General features: G+C 31.3%; 1 protein-coding gene across 10 annotated transcripts in view; it reads left to right on the forward strand.

Moving 5' to 3' along the window:
- The window catches only part of LOC140452259 (DNA-binding protein Ewg-like), a 75165-nt gene extending 55112 nt beyond the window's left edge, over nucleotides 1-20053 (forward strand). For 5 of the 10 annotated variants that reach the window (XM_072546398.1, XM_072546406.1, XM_072546404.1 and 2 more), the window contains exons 7-9: nucleotides 2223-2376; nucleotides 2459-2631; nucleotides 10888-20053. In XM_072546398.1, the coding sequence (XP_072402499.1) occupies nucleotides 2223-2376; nucleotides 2459-2631; nucleotides 10888-11094 (534 nt within the window). In that variant the 3' untranslated portion in view covers nucleotides 11095-20053. The other 5 variants (XM_072546402.1, XM_072546407.1, XM_072546405.1 and 2 more) reach the window with 4 other exon arrangements.
- The last annotated feature ends 1147 nt before the right edge of the window (nucleotides 20054-21200 follow it).

A 21200-nucleotide genomic window follows, 5' to 3' on the forward strand; every position in this document is an offset into this window, starting at 1 on the left:
ATACACATCTTTTACACATCAACATCCAATTGACAGGGTAAATAGCTACACATATTTTGGTACTAACATAAACAGTCAATGGGACCACTCTACTGAAATAAAACATATAAACATAAATAAAATAATAAAACAGGGAAAGCAAGATCAGCGTTCGTAAAGATGAAGTCTCTTTTCAGAAGTCACGATTTACCACTTAGTACCAAAATCTCTATCATCAGATGCTATGTATTTTCTACATTAGATTATACGGAGTAGAGGCATGGACGCTCTCTGAAGCTTCTTTAGAAAAGCTCGAGACCTTCGAGATGTGGTGTTACAGTCACTAACACAATTAAAGAGCGCAAATTAGAATATCTTGGCCATGTTATGAGAAATGAACACAGATATGGCTTATTGCAACTCGTTCTTCATGGCAAGGTATTTGGAAAGAGAGGACCTGGTAGAAGAAGAATATCACGGCTTCAAAACCTAAGGAAGTGGTTAAATACGTCTACAACCCAAATATACCGATTAGCTGCAAGTAAAGTTAGGATAGCTATGCTGATCGCTAATATCCGGAACGGATAGACACCGTAAGAAAAATATAGTTCACAGAATTCTAAAAAAATTCAAATGACGTGAAGGTAAGTCAGATACGTCTGTTGAAAAAATTGAAACCAAAGGAAGAAAACGTATGTAGCTTGAAGAGGATATTAAGTTGGAGTTGGAAAATTATTTCGTTAAAAAAGAACGATTCCTAAAGTGTTCTGCACCTTATAAGGACACTAGAAATGAACAAAGAGTATAACGCATCGAAAATTTCGAGTTGGAAACATATTTCGTTAAAAACAATAACTTGGTAACCATATCTTACACATTCTCTTCTATACTGTTCACTCTACTATAACTGTTTAATCTCAAACAGCGGATTTAATAGTATGAAGACTGATCGATCAAAACATATCATTCAAAACATAAAATAGTAAGAAAATGTCTTTACACTGCTTAAAATGATCAAGAATTCCGAAAAAGTAATGGAGCGACTCTAAATTGACGTGCACGTAAATTGTTGATTTGCTAATGTAGAACATCTTATTTTTCAAAGTGTATTATGTATATAATTTTTGTTTTCATGTTGCTTGCTTTGCTTTATGTGTAAAATAAATTAACGCTGCTGATTTCTATAACCGTATTGTTAAATAGCATGCCAAACAAATTTTAGTATATTTTGTAAACATTTTTAATTATTTGATGATCCATGTATTTGTTTCCCATGGTAAAATTATACTTTATATCTCGAAACATCTTCGTTTTCAGGTGTCATATTGAAGTTCGGTATCCCAAATTATTTCCTTTCTTTTTACTTGGTCTAATTATTTATTTATAATCAATTACATTCTTACACTCCACTAGTAAATTATGTTAATTATCAATTGTTGGTTAACGGTTTCCAAATTTCTTCATTTGTTATTGCCTTCTATCTTGTTTTGCCTGTTTTATAAGACCTTTGTGCATTGCATTTATTTTAGTTTATTGTTGTGCACAAAAATAATATATTTTTGTTTTCCACTACGTGCTAATTGTGCATCAGTCTTTCTGTCGTTTACCATTATGGTGCCTAAGTCATCTATTTTTTTTATATTATTTTTATTTTTTTTTTGTTTGTTCTTCAATTAATACCTTGACTTTGTTTTTCTAGATTTTCTCTGGTCTGGGATTAGCCTTGGCGGGACTAATGTGAGATTCATAAAGATGTCAAATCGAAGTTGTCTTTGACGAGAAGAAGAAGTCCATAATTGTCTTCGTTTAAAATCCTATATGAATTGAATAGCAGCGTAAAATTCTTCTCTTTTTTAGAATTAATGCTATTATTTAGTGTCTATCTAGGTTTTTTTGTTTCGGGAGAAACGGTTGTCTATTATCTCCAATGTTCTTTTTATTACATCAGTATCTATGTCTTAATCTCTTGGTCTAGAGATGATTATTGTTAAATAATCTAAGTTGATAATAAAAGGTGATGCTGGGGACCAAATTTTTACTAACAAGGTGGGAAGCTTTCTGTTCTCATTCTTGATTTTATTTTCTAAGTGATAATTCCTCTTACAGTTCCACTAAAATAAATTCCTGTCCAATTTTCCATCCTTTAATGTGTTTGTTTTTTTTTAAGTTTTGCTTTCAGTGTGTTTTGGTTTGGTTTAACGTAAAGGGGAACGGTAAATATTTAACTTTTCCACTTCTAATAGTTACAGTCTGCACAGGGTGATGGAAACCAGGTTCACGCCATTCAAACAATTACAGAAGGTGGTGCCGCGGGTGAAGTAGTTGACCTTAATTCTGTAACGGAAGCCACCTTAAATTCCGAAGGGCAGATTATTTTGACAGCAGAAGATGGACATGGTACGTATGCGGAAACCATTTATTGGATATTGTATATTTATAGTTATGTAAAACTCATGATAGTTCTATTTTTTATTTCAAGGTAAGTTTTTAAACTTTTGGTCAAGAGACATACTAAAAGTAAACAATTCTACAGTTAGCGGCGTCATCACCGTACCTGTTACAGCGTACCACTCGATGGTGGCCAATATCCAGGCTCTTCACGCAAGTAGTGATGGTACTGTTTGTGTTGCTCCTGTTGTTCAAGTACCAAAAGTAAGTACTATTTGATAGTAGTTTTATTTGTATTTCTTTGTTCAAACAAAAAGAATTTATTTAAGAGAATGAACATTCAAATTATTAATTATAAGTAACTTGTTAATTGGACCTGACCATTGTAGAGGTCAACGTGAAGAAAAAATGATAAATAAAAAAGAGAAATTGGAGTACCCCTGAAAATATAAACAAGTTTCATCGGTACATTATCGATACTCTACATAAAGGACACTTGGAATATAATATATGTATATGAATATATATGTATAATATGTAAAAATTGTTTAAACCTATAAATGAAACGAACCAGTTGAGTATACAGTTAAGATTAACTTAATTTTGTTCCAAAAGCGAATACAATTGACAGTTTACATTGTACCAATCTTAACTTCCTGTAAATGACATATGGCGCTAATATTTAAATTTTGTTTAGTTGATTTCAATATGTTAACACTCCCACTTACCAAACAAAATTAATAGGTTACCTAACCTAACAGTTTCAATAATCTGTGCAGCTTTTCAGAAACTAGACCTTTAGTCAACTCATCAGCTTGCATAACATCAGTAGGCATATATTTTACATTAATGATTGAGTCAGATATTCTTCTTCTTCTTCCTTTGTCCTATCCGTTTCGGACGTTGGAAAATTAACAAGGCTATTTTGACTTTGTTTACGGCACCTCTGAACAGTTCGGTCGATGTTAGTCCGAACCATTGTCGCAGGTTATGCATCCATGAGTGTCGTCTTCTTCCCGGTCCCCTCCTACTGTCGATTCTTCCTTGGACTATTAACTGTAGCAGCCGGTACTTAGTATGTCTCATGACATGTCCGAAGTACTCAAGCTTCCGTTTCTTTACGGTGAAGATTATTTCTTTGCTTTTGCTTATTCTCTGCATTACTTCCACGTTAGTGATGTGGTCTGTCCAGGATATCCGAAGAATACGGCGATATATCCACAGCTCAAAGGATTCTAGTTTCTTCATTGTGGCTTCCGTCGTGGTCCATGCCTCTGCTCCATAGAACAAGACCGGGAAGTCATAACACTTGACCAGTCTTAATTTTAGTTCCATTGAGATTTTGCTTGTGAACCACTTTTTCATATTGTTGAACGCGTTTCGCGCTTTTTCAATTCGTGATCTTATTTCTGTTGACTGGTCCCATTTTGTATTGACTGTGGTTCCAAGGTATGTGTATGTCTCCACTTGTTCTATTTTTCGGTTGTTTAATGTCAATTGCATCGGAGGTTGTTGTGTTCTGCTGATGAGCATGAATTTAGTTTTGGTTGTATTGAGTTCTAAACCATATTCTTGACTTGCTGTGTGTATGCTTTGCATGAGTTTTTGAAGCTCGTTGCAGTCATTTGCGATAATAACTGTGTCGTCAGCATATCTAATATTATTGATTACCTCTCCGTTTACGTTGATACCCTCCGAAACTTCTCCCAGTGCTTCTCTGAAGACTTGTTCAGAGTATATATTGAACAGGAGCGGCGAGAGGACGCATCCCTGTCGTACACCCTTTTTAATATCTATCTTCCCACTGTGTAAGTTGCCCATCTTTATCTCAGCACTTTGGTTCCAATAGAGACTGGTTATTATGCGCAGATCCTTGCCATCAATATGCATCTTCCTGAGCATTTCCATGAGTTTATCATGTTTGACATTGTCAAACGCCTTGCAGAAGTCGATGAAGCACAAGTGGACGTCCTTGTGCATATCTCTGCATCTTTGAATTAAAACTTGCAGACTGAAGATCGCCTCTCTTGTGCCCAATGCGCTTCGGAATCCGAACTGTGACTCCGATATATTTGCTTCGCATTTGTTATATATATATATATATATATATATATATATATATATATATATATATATATATATTCTATTGTGTACGATTTTGGTGAAAACTTTGGTAATGTGATTTATCAAGCTTATTAAGCGGTGTTGATCACAGTGTTAGAGTCAGATATTAGGTCTCTCAAAAAATGATATCTTACATCAATTTGCTTACTTCTTTTATGATAAATTAGATTTGCTGATAAGTTTAATGCACTTATATATTATTTATTATTAAATATTTATCATTAAATAAGTAATACATTAAGTTTTTTCAGTGAAATCCCAATAGCAAATCTCTAAGAAAAACATCCTTTTTAACACCCTCTGACTAGGCCATATATTCTGCCTCATAGCTAGATAAAGATACCGTTTTTTGTTTTGCACTTTGCCTAGATATTGCAGAGCCACAAAGCTTAAATAAATATCCAGTAAAGGATCTACGAACTAAATTGGCTCAAGAAACTGACTGTAAATGATATATCTGGTCTGGTTAAAACAGATAAATACATCAAACTACCATTAGCCTCTGATAAGAAAATTTATCTCTAATACAATTGTTACTATCATCAATTGTTAAAGATAACTTTGGTTCAATTTTAGTTTTAACTCCTTTGACATCACTCATGTTAAATCTCTTTAACAACTGAATAATATAGTTTTTCTGATTCAAGGCAATATAACCTTTATTTGGATCAAAGTCTATTTGCATACCTAAACATTGCCTAATTCTACCCAAATCCCAAATCTTTAATAACAAAATTTATACTTTACAGCTCATTTTTTATTCTACTTGTTTCACTTTCATCATTTGAAAATACAAAATAATCATCTACATACAGGGTGAGTCATAACTATTGAGACATAGACTAGGGACAGGTTATTTAGACCAAAATATGGCTATTGGGCCAAATATGCCTTAATAAAATGTTGCTGAGAAAAAAGATACAGGGTGTTAAAGTTAATTTTTGTTTTTCGTTTTTTGCTAAAAGTTTCCCTGTCTATTTATACATTGCTATCAAAATTGGCACAGGGGCATATTCTTAGACAAGAAATAGTATTTTATTTACAATTTTACGTTTTGTCATAGAGGGCGCCACGTGGATCATTCCTAATGATCAAATTGAGTCTAAACTTTTTCTGATGAAACTTTTTAGTAATTTTTATTAGAAAATATGACGTAAACATCATTTTTACGTAAAATTGTTACTCTTTTTTAAACATGATAATTTCAACCGTTTTCGATAAAAACGCAGTCGAACTGCTTAGAGTCTTAAAAAAGGATTTCAAATATTATTTCATTTATGAAAAGTATGCTTTGGACTGTCAGATAATTGTTGTTGGTAAATGTCATTTGTTCAGAGTAAATTATTTTTGATGTGACAGTGTAGTGTAATGTTGCATTTTTTAAAAGTAATCATTACTTTTTTTGATTGAAATGCCTCGCCACAATGCAGCCAGAAGGTATGGAATGCTATACGCAAACAGAAGGCAACTAAATCACAAAACTTTTGCAAGATTATATCGTAGTTTAGGTGAAACTGGGTCATTTCACACTAAAAATCGGGGTGCTCGATCGAAACAAATCACACCTAATCAAGAAGATGAACTTTTGGTTCGAGTAGATGAAAATCGTGAAATAAGCTCACGACATCTATCAGCAGCAACAGGAATAAGTCAGTCGTCTATTGTTAGAATTCTAAAAAAAGAGAACCTCCATCCTTATCACTTCACTCCTGTTCAAAATTTACTTCCAACAGTTCTTCCACGACGGTTACAGTTTTGCCAACGTATTCTGAATAAACATCGCAATGACAGACACTTTATTAAGAATATTATGTTCACCGACGAAGCAACTTTTACCAGACGAGGGGTTTTTAATTGGCGAAATAGTCATTATTGGGAAGAAGAAAACCCGCATGCTATTAAAGCTAGACATTTTCAGCATGAGTTTAAATTGAATATTTGGTGTGGCATTATAGGCGACCAACTACTAGGGCCTTATGTTCTTCCTCCGAATTTAAATGGAGATTCTTATTTATTCTTTTTGGGAAATACTCTTAGTGATATTTTAGATGATCTGTCACTGGATGTAAGAAGAAAAATGTGGTTTATGGAGGATGGAGCGCCACCTCATTTTTCATTAGCTGTTAGAAATCATCGTAATGACGTATTTCCTCAACGATGGATTGGCAGAGGCAGTGATTTTCAATGGCCACCAAGAAGTCCTGAGTACAACCCGCTATATTTATATTTTTGGGGACATATGAAGTCCTTAGTGTATGCCAATGAAATTAATACACGAGACGAACTTTGGAGATACATTCAAAATGCAGCTAATCTTATAAGGGGACAGAATAATATTTTTTTTAACGTCCGAAAATCCTTTATAAAAAGAATTAGAAAAGGCATAGAAATCGGAGGAGACCATGTAGAACATTTAGTTTGAGTTTTTGTGAGTTCTTTTAAGTTAAAGTGTGTTTAGTTTTGATTTATCGTCAAAACGGAAACCTTACGTTAGTTGCAACTTTGTTTATTAGTTTGGTATTTGATAGTGGAATTGTAAATAAAATACTATTTCTTGTCTAAGATTATGCCTCTGTGCCAATTTTGATAGCAATATATAAATATACAGGGAAACTATTAGCAAAAAACAAAAAACAAAAATTAACTTTAACACCCTGTATCTTTTTTCTCAGCAACATTTTATTAAGGCATATTTGGCCCAATAGCCATATTTTGGTCCAAATAACCTGCCCTTAGTCTATGTCCCAATAGTTATGACTCACCCTGTATACTGCTACGACCGTATTTTGTTATTTTTCCATTTTATATAGATACAAGGTTCATGTTTTGATTTCTTATAATTAATATTTTCGAAAACATTATTTAGTTCATAATTACACGCCCTAGAAGACTGTTTAAGCCCGTAAATAGCCGTATTTAATTTTAAACATTTGTTACCTGCTAAATCAAAACCCTCTAATGATTGCATGTATATGTTCTCTTTCAAATGACCATTTAGAAATGGTGTTTTAACATCTAAGTGAGTAATATCCAAACCTAATTTTATAGAAAGTGAAAAAAGCAACCTTAAAGAAGAATATCTTATTACTGGCGCAAAAGTTTCTGTATAGTCTATATAAAATATTCTCTTTGATTAAAACTCCTAGCTACTAGTCTTGCACTATATGTAATTTAATTTTCTTTATTACACTTTAAATTAAACACTCACTTATTATCAATTACACTACCATTTTCTGGCACATCTACCACATCCCATGCATTTTTGTCACGGAAAGATTGGATTTCATCCATCATGGCTTCTCTCCACTTTACTCCATCAGGCCGTTGTAATGCCTCCGAGACTGTGAACGGAACATCATCTATGTCACTTATCTCCGCACACATATATGTTACATATTCACCAAAGTCTTTTCCTTTTCTTAATCGTTCTGACTTTATATGCATATCTTCTAATGTTTTAAGTAAACTGGGCACTTCAAAGTCTTTATCACTTAAGTTAACTTCCTCATAGTAGCTAGATTCTTTGTCACTAAAAATATTACCATTATCTTTAGTCTCAGTTTTAATATTATATTTGTTTTGTTCCCCCACTGAATCAAGAGTTTCTTTTGCCTCATGTTCATCTTTTAAATCAAAATGAATCACTTCAAACTTTTTTGTGTCTTCCATAATTTGTAAATCTCTGCTTACTATTTAGTGGTTAAATTATACACCCTGTATCCTTTTGTATTTTCAGCATATCCTACTAAAATGTGCAAAATAGCCTTTTTCTCTCACTTTGACCTTTTTTCTTTTGGAACGTGTACCATCACATTGCTGCCAAATATTCGAAGGGCACTAATATCAGGTTTACTATCTGTCCACATTTCAAACGGTGTTTTGTTTGAACCGGAAGCCAAAGATCAATTTGTTAAGTAAACAGCTGTGTTTACAGCTTCAGCCCAAAACATTTTCTTATGATTGGCATCAAACAATAGACACTTTGCCTTTTCTACAATTGTCCGATTCAAACGTTCGGATACTCCATTTTATTTAGCAGTGCAGGGAGTGGTTTTTTTATGTATAATACCATTTACACTTACTTTAAAATTCTTTTGAACAATTCTTTACCATTTTTACTTTGCAGAGTTTTTATATGAACACATACTTCACATATAAACAATGTTAGGGTCACTCACGAAAGTATATGGTGTAAGTGTCTTAAAGAAAAATAAAGGACAAGTACAGAAGAAATGAGTTTCATAATAGAGATTAGAGATGCTGGTACTGTTAAAATGAAAGAATCGTTTAACGTATATTTGTGAAAATGAAAAATAACGCAAAAAGGAAATGCATTTCTAAATAACAACCATAATTACACCTTTTAATATAGAAACAATTGCGAGGATCTTCACAACTGTTTATTACATAGATATGGTAGAGAAATATAGATACTTCCGACATGAGATTAAAATGATTAGTGATAGTCTTAATGTTGCTTACCACTATTTGTATTTTCTTACAAAAAAAAATACAAAAAAATTTTTTCGTATGAATCAAGTTGTCTCATATAAATCAATGAGAAATATATTGGACGCACCATTACTATAGTGCAACGTCTAGGGACGCGTGGTGAGAAAGATACTTTAACAAATATAAACGTTTTTATTATAACAATAATGACTGGTTACAATACGATCTTCTTGTTGACTTGTTGACACACTTGCCATGCGCAGGTAGTACCAACCCTTAACACTAAAATGATCCAATATAGAATTGTAACACCTACACTCTTCTACAATTACATATATATTAGCTTAACTACAAAACTGTTACAACTCAGCAACATTCAAAGTTTCCTAAAACAGGTGAATTTAGCTTTTGACAATGACTTTTCACCATACTAAATTTCAGTGGGTGTTTTGTTCTCAGATAAAGTTCGAGTTACAGTTCTATTAATTATGTTGCTACGCTAAAAGCCTCATTTCGCATGCTTTTATCTAAATTTGAATAAAAAACTAAACATCTTTCCTTTTCCATTATGGTTCTGATAAAACGTTCAGGAACACCATTTTGTTCTAGATTCCTATGTACTATGTACTGAATTTTGATTCCAGTATTTGAACATAATCTTTTAAAAGCTTTTAAGAAATATTCACTTCCATTATCACACCTTATTCATGCAATTTTTGCATTAAATTGACCATATCAATATATTCTTTAAATTTATCTATTTAGATTTCTTCTCAATCAAATAACATATACAAAAATGTGAATAATGGACTGTAAACTTTACAAAATACTTGTTATTGAGTCATGAGTTACTGGATATATAAATGACTACATACGTCTGTTGACACAACTTCTAAAATTCTTTTTGTTTTTCTTTCATTGTCATTACTGATTGTTTTCCTTTTAAACAGATTTCACATATGCATTGGCACACTACGGTCAACAGCTCTGATTTGTGCTTCTGGTAGATGTTTACATTTAGCTATTTCTTAATTCACCTGATATCTCAACATGATTTCATTATTTTGACCTATTTCTCTTTGAATACAATTTGAAGACATGTTTCTTTCATTTTCTTTACAGAAATTGAATTATATGAGAATTGATTACATTCCCATATATTTTTCATCTCAATTTGTTTATCGATTGCTGCTTGTACGATTCAAATCACCTTGTTTTGTTGCCACCAATGATTGATCCTCCTTTTCCATATTTATGTTCTACATTACTTCCTGGATATTATCTAAAAACCTTTCAACATCTTTCGTAACTAAGTGATTCGTAGCACCACTGTCAATGATGAAATTTATTTCACGAGATTCTTTGGTAACTAAAATAGTTTTCTCTGCAGTCCAGAATCTTACTTTTTCGGGTTGACAGGGGGAGAATAAGACTTTCAATTCTCACAATATAAGCTGCCGGTCTATTTAAGTCTGTAGGTGTTTTTATTTCTTCGTTTAACAATCGCAAGTTTATTTTTGTTGTCGTTTTTCTCTTTGATTTTTCCCATCCTTTAATTTTTATAGTTGGAACTCTTATTAGCTATAATTAATTACGTTAATTGAAATTTTTGTACAGAAACACACACTTTTAAAGAACTTTTACACAATTAACACTTGTCAGGACAGCTATCCAAATATGGACGTCAGGTGACGTCATCACCATTTTATTTTACGTTTATTGTATATTGTTTTTGTTTGAACACTTCGTATTATGTATTTTGTTTTTGATTTGTATAGTGTTTATTTTTTAGAATAGATATTATCGTCAAAGAAAATAGCGAGCAAAATGTTTTACAAATGAAACTCATAGGATGCCAAAATTCACTCAACAAGCGCAACATCCTTTTTGGTTTCTGTTGTCCTAGTAACGGCAAGAATAATTTTAATTTTATTGTATTTAAAGGTGGAACCCAATTCAAGTGACAATATGGACACTTTAACAGTTACCCCCAATGGTATTACAACCCATTCCATGATGATTCAGGGATCGGCAGGCGAGGCTCCACAGGTACTTCAGGTTTTATCTCTTAAGGATGCAACAGTGTTGACGAAGGCAATGCAAGGCTTGGCCGATGTTAAAACCGAAGAAACTATTATAACGGACCAATAGGTTTAAATTTTATAAATAATTGTGTATATGTTTAGTATCGCTTTTTGTTAAAGTTTTAACTGAATGGGGTAAAGCGTTTGGTTGCATATAATGAGAGTCTCGTTGCTTTTTATTGAGTTACAAAAGACTCCTGTTTTTTCGTTTTAGAATATAGTTTTTGTAGACACTTTATTTAACTCAATAAATAGCATATAGTTAACTCAGATAAAGAATCATGGAATGGCATTTTACACCAGTTTCGAGAGTGTTTAACGATTTTTTTACAATTGTACAAATTACGAATTCACCTAGTATTTTACACAAATTCTAGAATGTTGATTTCATTTTTTCTTACTTATAAAACACGGAAGCTTATTGGCGTTTCTGTTTTTAGAATGTTTTATTTACTTTTTTTATTTCTTTTTAAATTTGACATTAAGGTTTGAATTGTCAAAATGTTTACTAGCAATGCTTTTTAATTTTGGGGGATATTGAATGTGTATCTTTGACGATGAACTTATACAGTCATAACTTCTAGGTTAGTATCTGCTGAATATTTGTTTGAGGCTAGAATTTTTTAATAGGGTGGCTGCACGTCAAGAATAATTTGTCAGTTTATCATTAATCAAAATATAGATGCGGTAAAAGTTCCAATGAACTTACAGTAAGCAAGGAAATTACGCATAGATAGAGTGTACATTTCAGTAAAAACAAAAGTACAGGAAAATTATTAATAGAATTATGGAGAAAATCATTCGTGGAGATTCACGAAATCATTTAAATAAAAAAATATATGAAATCCTTAACCAAACTCTAAGAAAGTTGAAATAAATGAAACCTGACGTTCAACCGGTGAGTAATAACTCAGAAATAAACAAAATGTTAAAACAAATAAACAACTAAAGCTTCTGCACAAAACTGCATACTGCAAAAACGCTAAAATGAAGAACATTAATACCCTTGTAATGAATGGGGGAAGAGAAAATTCACAATAACTGGAATGAATCTATTTATCTAGACAAAAAGGATACAATAATATAGTTTATATTTTATTTGTGATAAACATAAGCTATATTAATTTAGATATCGCTATTAGAAAATAAAGAATAATTTTATATGAAATAAATTTATTTGATTAGAAGATCTCTTAAATCTCACAAAGGACTTCTGTAACACGTCAGTTACATAAAGTCAGTATGGTCATCAGATGGTAGAATTATCTCCAAACACCGAACACATTTTTTTTTAAAGAACGTCACAACTCAAAAATTTATGGCCTAAAATAGAATTAAAGAGGTATAGGATTGAGTATAGCTTTTTCGAGGCTAGTACACATGAAAACCAAAATATTAGTCAGTTCGCAATTATGTATTAAGTTTTATGATATTTTTAAAATTCGTCGATTTTTAAAATGTTCATTTCTGAAAATTTTCAGATATTGACATATGACTGTCTTCTTTTTAAGGTGCGGTATATATATAGTAGAGAAATTAATACTAAACTTTCTTAGATTCCGGGTTGCACGGCGTCTAATTTAGCTACGTCAAGCTCTCGACTCCCCTCTAGACCCTTCATCAGGACTCCTGAGCCTTAGTCTTTTGAGTCCCCAGATGACTTCATTATTCAGTGTACTACTGCTGTGATTATACAAAGCTGCTACTTTCGTGCTACCGTTGGTGACTTTACTCGCTGACGTGATATTTAGAAGGGGGTGGTTCGAATATTATTGGCTGTAAGGTGGAAAGAGGTCTCCATATGTGCTTGGATTTGTGAACTCAGGAGACTGTGGTCTCGGAACCCTGATAAAGACTCAAGAGGCTCTTTAATTATTTTTAAAGTTTTACTTTTTTTGCTTCTAGTACTTAGTCTGACTCTTCTTTCGTCTATCCTGTTAACTTCTATAATTTTCCAAACCATTTAAGTTGTTTTATTTTTATTTTGGTTGTTATACTTTCTTGTTCCGTTATTCTTCTAATATCTTCATTTTTCTGCCTGTCCGCATTGTTTTTCCTATATTTTTTTAAATCTGTATTGCTACTTACTTGCTTTCACTTTTTTTGTATCATCCATTCATTACTAGGCAATCGCGGCGAATTGCCTAGTGAAGTTAAATTATTTTGAGCCTGTCAAAACTGCAAGGGATATCGTTGCCACCTTTTACTAGCAAGCATAAGGCCTTAGAGACATTCAGGCATAATTCCACCATTGTTCCATAAAGGTCCTTCGCACTATTACCTGCAGTTTCCCCTTAGTGGGCAGTAACACTACCGTCTGTCTCACGATGGTCTAAAATCTTTGAAATCTATAATACAAAATCCAATTACAAAATACAATTTTCTCAAATTTACTATAATTTTACGATCTTGACACAATAATCCCACTCTCCAGGGTTGCTAACACTGATATCGACTAACGTGAGGAATCATTGGCTACCTCATTCTGCCGACTTTGTTTCGAATTAGTTTTTCTTGGGGAATGTCTACAACAAATCTTATGGTCAATAGCTGAAAATTTAGAATAACTCTAAAACATGATAAGATCGTTTAGGAATTGGTGAAGCTGAAACACATTTTTTAAGGACGATTAAACTTAATACAGAAATAAATATTTGGTAAATTAAAGTGATATAATTCAATTGTGAGATGATGATTTTTTTGTTGAACATAAAAAGTAATTTATGTACGCCTGGTAGTCGTTACAAAAGTTGTAAAATGAATCTTTCCCATATAAAATTATTCATAAAGAATGGATATTGTTACTTGCATATTTTCTGATAGGCGATTAATTTTTTAACAATTTATTTTTTCTTGTATTTATACTATAATTAGAACCACTTTAGTCACACTTTCTTGGATTTATGAATTAAATTCATAAATATGTTAAAATTTGAACATACTGAATTAATTAGTGTCCGTTAGTATTTTTTTTTTGCTTGGACCGTTTGTTACATTTGTTCAAAATTTGATTATCTGAAAGCGTGACATTGAGGTCCTTAAAATTACACAGCAAACTCTTGTGTAATTCTCTATTTCTATCGGTACTAACTGTCCAAGTAGCTCACCGTATCTGCAAAGAATAAGTGGAAGAATCATACAAAAGAACAGCTAACACTGAGAGTTAAAAAATAGTTTTGATATGAATATAAATGGAAATTTTTAATTCATCGGTGCTTGCTTAGTAGAAATCCATATTTAGCAAGGCATTTCATATATCTCCTAATAATTATATTTTATCATTTGTATTTCCTTGCCATTAAAAAGCTTAATATTTGAGGAAAAATTACACAACTTTATCTTTTAAAATAATAAACAAGCTTATTGTTAAATGGTGTCAAATTTATTTGTGACTTCGAAAACTGCAAAATAAGGCAAAATGTTGATGTACATAGAAGATAAAATAGGCAAAATGTGCATTTTTAATAGTGATATTTTTATTAAAATTATTTGACTTACAAACTGTCATATATCACACTAACTTGACAGTGACATTCGAATAATACAAATACAATGTGAAAACCTCTATTAATACTAAATTTCAACACTTTCCCTTATTAAAAGGTTTTTCGCATCTAAATCAGTCCCATCTTTGAAAGAAGAATCTAGAAATTTATTTTCGTTAGAGGTTAGGTCATCAAATCTGCAACTTGTTCTTCAGTGAAAATTTGTTGTAAGTTTAACTTGCATTTTGCAACTTTTTCTCTTATGAAAAAATGTTTAATTTCAATGTGTTCGTTGTAAGTATGTAATAATATTTAATCTCTCAGTTATTAAACAAAAATTAATATTTCGCTCTAGAGAATATGCATGTAAAACCCATTCATTATAAATCACTGTGTATATGTTTGATGTTTTGGTGTAATCGTGATTAAAAATAATTATCTTTTATTGGTTATTTCTGCGGACATGGAGTAAAAGAACTCTTGTTAAGTAACTAATTACCCTAAGACATAGTAGAATAATTCTTGTCGAGAACCTCATTACCCTAAGTTTTTTCGATTAGTGTGCAATATGATAAGTTTTAATTATTTTTCCGAAACTTGTTTCCTTGAGGCATCTCAGTTTCTATCAAATGACGTGTTGGGCATAAAACACATTTATAAAATATTTATTTATTTGACCTTTCCGTTCTAAATTAGGATTCATTTTCAAAATACAATTTTTTTTTGCAAGTATATATTTATTATATTTTAATTTATTTTTTAAATTAAAAGAGTGTATTTTGAAAACGGTTTCCGAATTAGAAACGGAAATGGTTATTAGTGTATTGTATAATTGTGGTTTCAAATATTTTTACCATAAGTTAACGCTCAACACTAACCTTAATGCGATTTATTATTCAGTAAGGTCCGATTATTGTGTCATCTTTGATTTTTATCAATAATGTAATTGAGAATAACCCACAATTATAAAACACAATTTTTAATTGACTTTTCAGTCTCTAGATTGAAGTTAATTTTCAAAATACAATTCTTTAATTGTATTTTGAACGTGTATATTTAATTAGGTTTTAGTTTATTTGTTAAATTAAAGAGTGTATTTTGAAAAAGTTTACTATCTGGAAGAAGAAACGTCAAATAATGTATTATATATTATAAAATATAATAATATATTGTAGAATTGTGTTTTAAATTATTTTTTACCAAAATTTACTAAAATTGTAAAAATTTCCTGCATAACATATATGTAAAATGTGAAACAAACAAACTAAGTTATCCCTTGTTGCACAAGGAGCAAAATTGTAAACTTTAGTCTATTATGTTGAAGACTAACAATAAGATGTCTCTATGTTTACTCGTTTACAAGAAAAGTATCTACTGATTATAAATGATGCTTAGCGATGAGCCTTCTCATTAATTTGCTCAAGGCTTTATGCTCACTTAGTACAAATTGAAAGTTTTTTTTTTAACACGTTCGCTGCCAGACATATGTTTTAATAATTCTGTTTTTTTTTTTCAATACATATTACTTAGTTACAAAGAACACATGTTTTTATTGACCAACCCACTTGAGTGACTGCTAGGTACTAGATCGTACACGGCAAATACTTTTTGGAAACTACAAAGATTCCAAAAACACATAATACCCATTCACTAAACCTGTACAAGCTGACTGCAGTATGATCGATAACACAGGGCTTTCAGAAAAAGAACATGACTTCTTGGTTATGTAGATGAAATATCTTCACCATATTATCAATATTATTATCCAGATTTAGCCATACGGCTTACACTCCCTTTAAGGAGAAAATTCACTCATCTCAATTATCTAAGATATCAAAAGGATTGAGCTCTGGAGGACTCTTTCCGTGTTATCGAGCCATAGGTGACTTGATACGTCGGAGTATCTCCCAAAAAATTTCATACGCATCTGGATGTCGAGAGTAGCACAGCCTTCTGTAAAATGTTATAGAGATGTTCATGTAGACCCAGCTTTATTATATTTTCTAGGAGGTTCTTCGGAATGACTATTATTATGATATTCATATCATACAATTTAATTTAAATCAAAAGTTATATTTTAAAATAATTTAAATTGGTAAAGCTTTTTTATCAAAAATATTCTTCATAAACGTAATTTACCAGGTGATGTGGATGTAACAATGTGAATTTTTAACTTTGTGACAAAATTTAAGTGTTTTTCTAATATTTTAATATTATTTTAAAGGTGGTTTCCTTGGCGTTTTACTTTTGTAGTTAATATATATTGAGATAAATTGGAAATTTGCCAAAGGGCTTCTCAGAAAAAGTTACATGGATAAGCGATAAGAACAATATAAAATTCCAATATCTGTAAGCAACACAACACATTAGGCGAATAAAACCATAGGTTTCGCAGTCAATATCCCAACCACACATAACATAACACATTGGGGCTATGATGTATCATTTATCTAAAAAATTACATATAGGTGTAAAATTCAGAAAACGTACATCAGATTACAGTTTTTAAAACATAATGTGTAAAATGTCCTGCGTTGCTTTGTGTAAAATGACCAAGCCACAGCAGAAAATTACATAAAATGATATTTACTGTTCTGCCATATGCGGAAGATCTGTCAGTTAATTCAAATTAACCTAACTTTTGGCATTGTGTTTGAAAACATGGATTTTGTAGATCTGTTATTACTTTTATGATATATGGTAGACAGAATGGTGTAATTAGGGCTATTGATTGCACACATATTGCAATTGTAGCACCTTATGCTGATGATCCGATCAAACCTGGCCTGACACTTCAACAGAAATTTAAAGTATAAATGTCCAAGCAAATTGTGATGCCAATTCTATATTTTTTAAATTGTAATGCTTGCTTCCACACATGATTCATGGATTTGGGAGTTAAGTGTAGTGAATTGATTTTTGAGAAGACAATTTACTTACAACCATGGCTATTGACTTCTGTTTCATTTCAAATGCTGGAGAAAGTACCCCAGGAGGAAGATTCAACCATGCTTGTATTGCAACCAGGAATGCGTTCTTTGCTCAAGCACACAGTCTTACATTACAGCCCCATTAAAGCTGGAAACTATATATTCTTGTGTTGCATTGCACAACATGGTTATGAAAGAACAGCTTCCTTCTTTAGATAATGAAGAACTTCCTGAAGTTCCAATGGAAATGATTCCAAATGAGGTAAATCAAAACAATAGTTGGATGGTAGAAGTGCAGAGAATACTAAGAAATGTTATTGCTACAAACTTTGTGTTAAAAATTGTTAAATTATATTCAGTCTATTTCATAATTGAGATATAATTTTATGAATAATATATTTATAGAATGTATAGAATAAAAATATTGCCTTTTGATTTTCCCAGGTTGATTTTCTTTTCCACCTGAAAAATATAATAAATTAAAAATTAAAAAAACATAATACATCAATCATTAATAAAATTGACATCTTTAAAATCAAATGTATCTATAATCTCTGGCTCCACAGGATGAATCTTTGAAATGAGTTGCAAAATCTTCCACTCATAAAACACCTAAAAATTAAGCATTAAATTTGAAAGTAACAGAAATTACAGTTTTCTTACATATCTCCATTGTTCCCCTGTTTTGTGAGTTCCATGATCTACTGTATTTACCATGACAGCCAATTCCTGCCACAACTGGGCTACTTTCCAGTAAACACTATTTATTTTTATGAATTCAAACATTACCTCAAATTGTTTCCAGGTTGTTTTCGTTTTAATTGAAGCCTTTATTTTATTGTAATTATAAATAAAAAATGTTTTCACAAATAAGATAATCTAATTAGGAGCGAAAACAGCATGTAATTTTAGACAGGTTAAAAATTACAGTTACATAAGGTAAATTCATCATATCAAGGTAGGCAACCCGTTATACGTAGATCCTACGTCATTCCGATTTGAAAATTTTTACATATATATGTTAAAATTGGAGTTTACACCATGTAATTATTTCACATAAACGATACATCATAGCCCCCAATAATATCTATTGTGTGTAAAACTAAACCAAACAGGGAACAATAGAAAACAGGATTGTGCTATTATAAAAACCTTCTGAATGCGAAAACTTTTATTTTGGTAAAATACTGGCCATCGTATTCTATAGATATTTGTATGACAGGTTGATAAGTTGATTGAAATGAACTATATACTCCAATAAAGATGTTCTAGGACTGCATCTCAATAATACTGATAATTAAAATCACAATAAAGACAATTTTTAATTCTTTAAAATGAATATAAAATGTCTTAATGGTCATCATTAGTATTAGTTGTGAAAGTTAATATTGTAGTTAATGTTTTGTTAAATTTTATGGATCGAAAGAAATAGGTTACCCCCTACTTAATAAGGATACTTAGTAATTTTACTTAAATAAATGATGAATATATAAATACAGTATCGGAAATAATTTAAGGTGAGTATGCACTTTGAACGGTAAGCCAATTCGTTTCTGTAACGCAGCGTTGCCAGGTCATCGAAGTCAGAAAATCGTATGCCGTTGTTCAAATTATCGTATTTATAGTACGGATTATCGTAATTAGTTATTTTCTATTGAGCAAGAAATTAACAAAGTAGAAAAAATAATATTTAATTTTTTGTAAATGAAACTAAGACAAATATAATAAACAAATTATTTAATAGGAAAAAACTTAAAAGAAATAAAAAATATTACTATTCATTTAATGTGAACTCAACTTCTTGGAGTTCATCATCAGCTTATTGCGTAAATTGGTTGCATTCATAGTTTTATCCATTATTAAAAGAAAAAAATCACTACTCATTTAATGTGAACTCTACCTCTTGCAGTTCATCATCAGCTTATTCTATAAATTGGTTGTATTCGTAGTTTTAACCATTATTTCTGATAGTCTAATATTGACAATATACCCTTTTGAATATAAGCTGTTACCAAGTGGTTTCTGCACGTCGTCTGTATTAAATTTACTTTTGAAAATTGTCTTTCACAACTTGTATTTGAATGAGGTAAGGTTAACACAGGCAATGCAAAGTCACTCAAATTAGGATTACGTTCAAGATGTTTTATTTGACCCACTTTAAAATAGAATTCTATTGATTGTTGAAGTTTTCTCTATTCGTCGTCGATCTTTTTTTATTGTTTGTAGGTCTTTATGATTACAAATTCGTGTTAATTTTGACATTCGTGGTAAAAGACCTTGGCAACTTTTAAAGCTACTTTTATTTAGAAGGTATATCTTTCCCATGACTGGATCTACAAAGTCATTTTTTTTACTTCCATACAAGCTGTTTTCTTTCGTACAAATTCTGTTTCAATTCATCGTCTAAATTATTAATATGTTGCGTCACGCCAATTCCTAGATAAATGTTAATGCTGACAAAATTTAACGATAAAATAAATATCGTACAAAACGATACAGTATTAAATTCGACAGATTCGCATTTCAATCGAGAGAGGAGGAAATATAATTTTGATCTCTCTCTATTAAGTTGCAATATAATGTTATTAGAGAGTTATTGAAACCATAAGATGACAGCCGCCTTTATTACAGGATCCTTTAATAAAGTACAAAATACTTCATGCCTAAATGAGAGTTATTGCTATCATGTTAAAGAAATCTTTTATTTTGACAAATGACATTAAATATTTTTGTATAATGTAAATAAATGTGTATAAGATCCTTTGTGTTACTTGTAAGAAAACACATTACTGAAACCAGCTCAAGAAAGTTTGATACAACATAGTTCAGAGGCTAAAAAACAGGGGTTGACAGAAGAAATACTATTACAGATGGAAGAAAGAATGAAATATAAAGGAAAAAATCTACAGAAGTATAAAGAAATACAACGAATAATTAAGGAAAAAATCAAAACAGCTAAAGAAATCTATTTGATGAAACAATGTAAAGAGATAGAAGAACTAGAAACAAAATATGATATGAGAAATATGCACAAAAAAATAAGAGTGACTGGAATAGGTCGAAATAGACAGCAAGGACACATAAAAGACAAAAAAGGAGTACTACTAACTGATTTACCAGAGAAATTAAGACGATGGGAGGAGTACGTTAGAGAACTTTTCCAAGATAAAAGAGGTGAAATGCAGAAAAGACAAGAATTAAATCCTTTATAGAGACAGAAGATCACGATAAATGAAATCAAATGTGCTATCTAAAGACAATAACGCAGCTGGATTAGATGAAATACCAGTAGAACTGTTAAAACTAGTGGAAGAGGATAACTTAAAAGTATTGGCAGATTTATTCAACACAGTGTACGATACCGGAATAATACCACAATAGTGGCTGAAGTCAGCATTTATAACCACTCCTAAAAAACAAGCAGCAAAATAGTGCTGTGATTATCGAACACTGAGCCTCATGAGTCATACTTTAAAAGTACTGCTGAAAGTAATACATAAAATATTATACGAAAGGATAGAGGAGGATATTAGCGAGACGCAGTTCGGGTTCCGAAATGGAATTTGTACTCGATAAGGACTATTTGCCATCAACATATTGATTCAGCGATGTTGGGATGTAAACGTTGATCTACACTTGTGCTTTGTTGACTACGAAAAAGCTTTCGATAAAGTAAGGTATGAAAAACTAATATCAGTACTTATGAACAAGAGCATTGACAGTAAAATCATAAATATACTGCAAACATTATATTGGAA

This window comes from Diabrotica undecimpunctata, chromosome 10 (genome assembly GCF_040954645.1).
Source record: "Diabrotica undecimpunctata isolate CICGRU chromosome 10, icDiaUnde3, whole genome shotgun sequence".
In the NCBI taxonomy this organism is placed as follows: domain Eukaryota; kingdom Metazoa; phylum Arthropoda; class Insecta; order Coleoptera; family Chrysomelidae; genus Diabrotica; species Diabrotica undecimpunctata.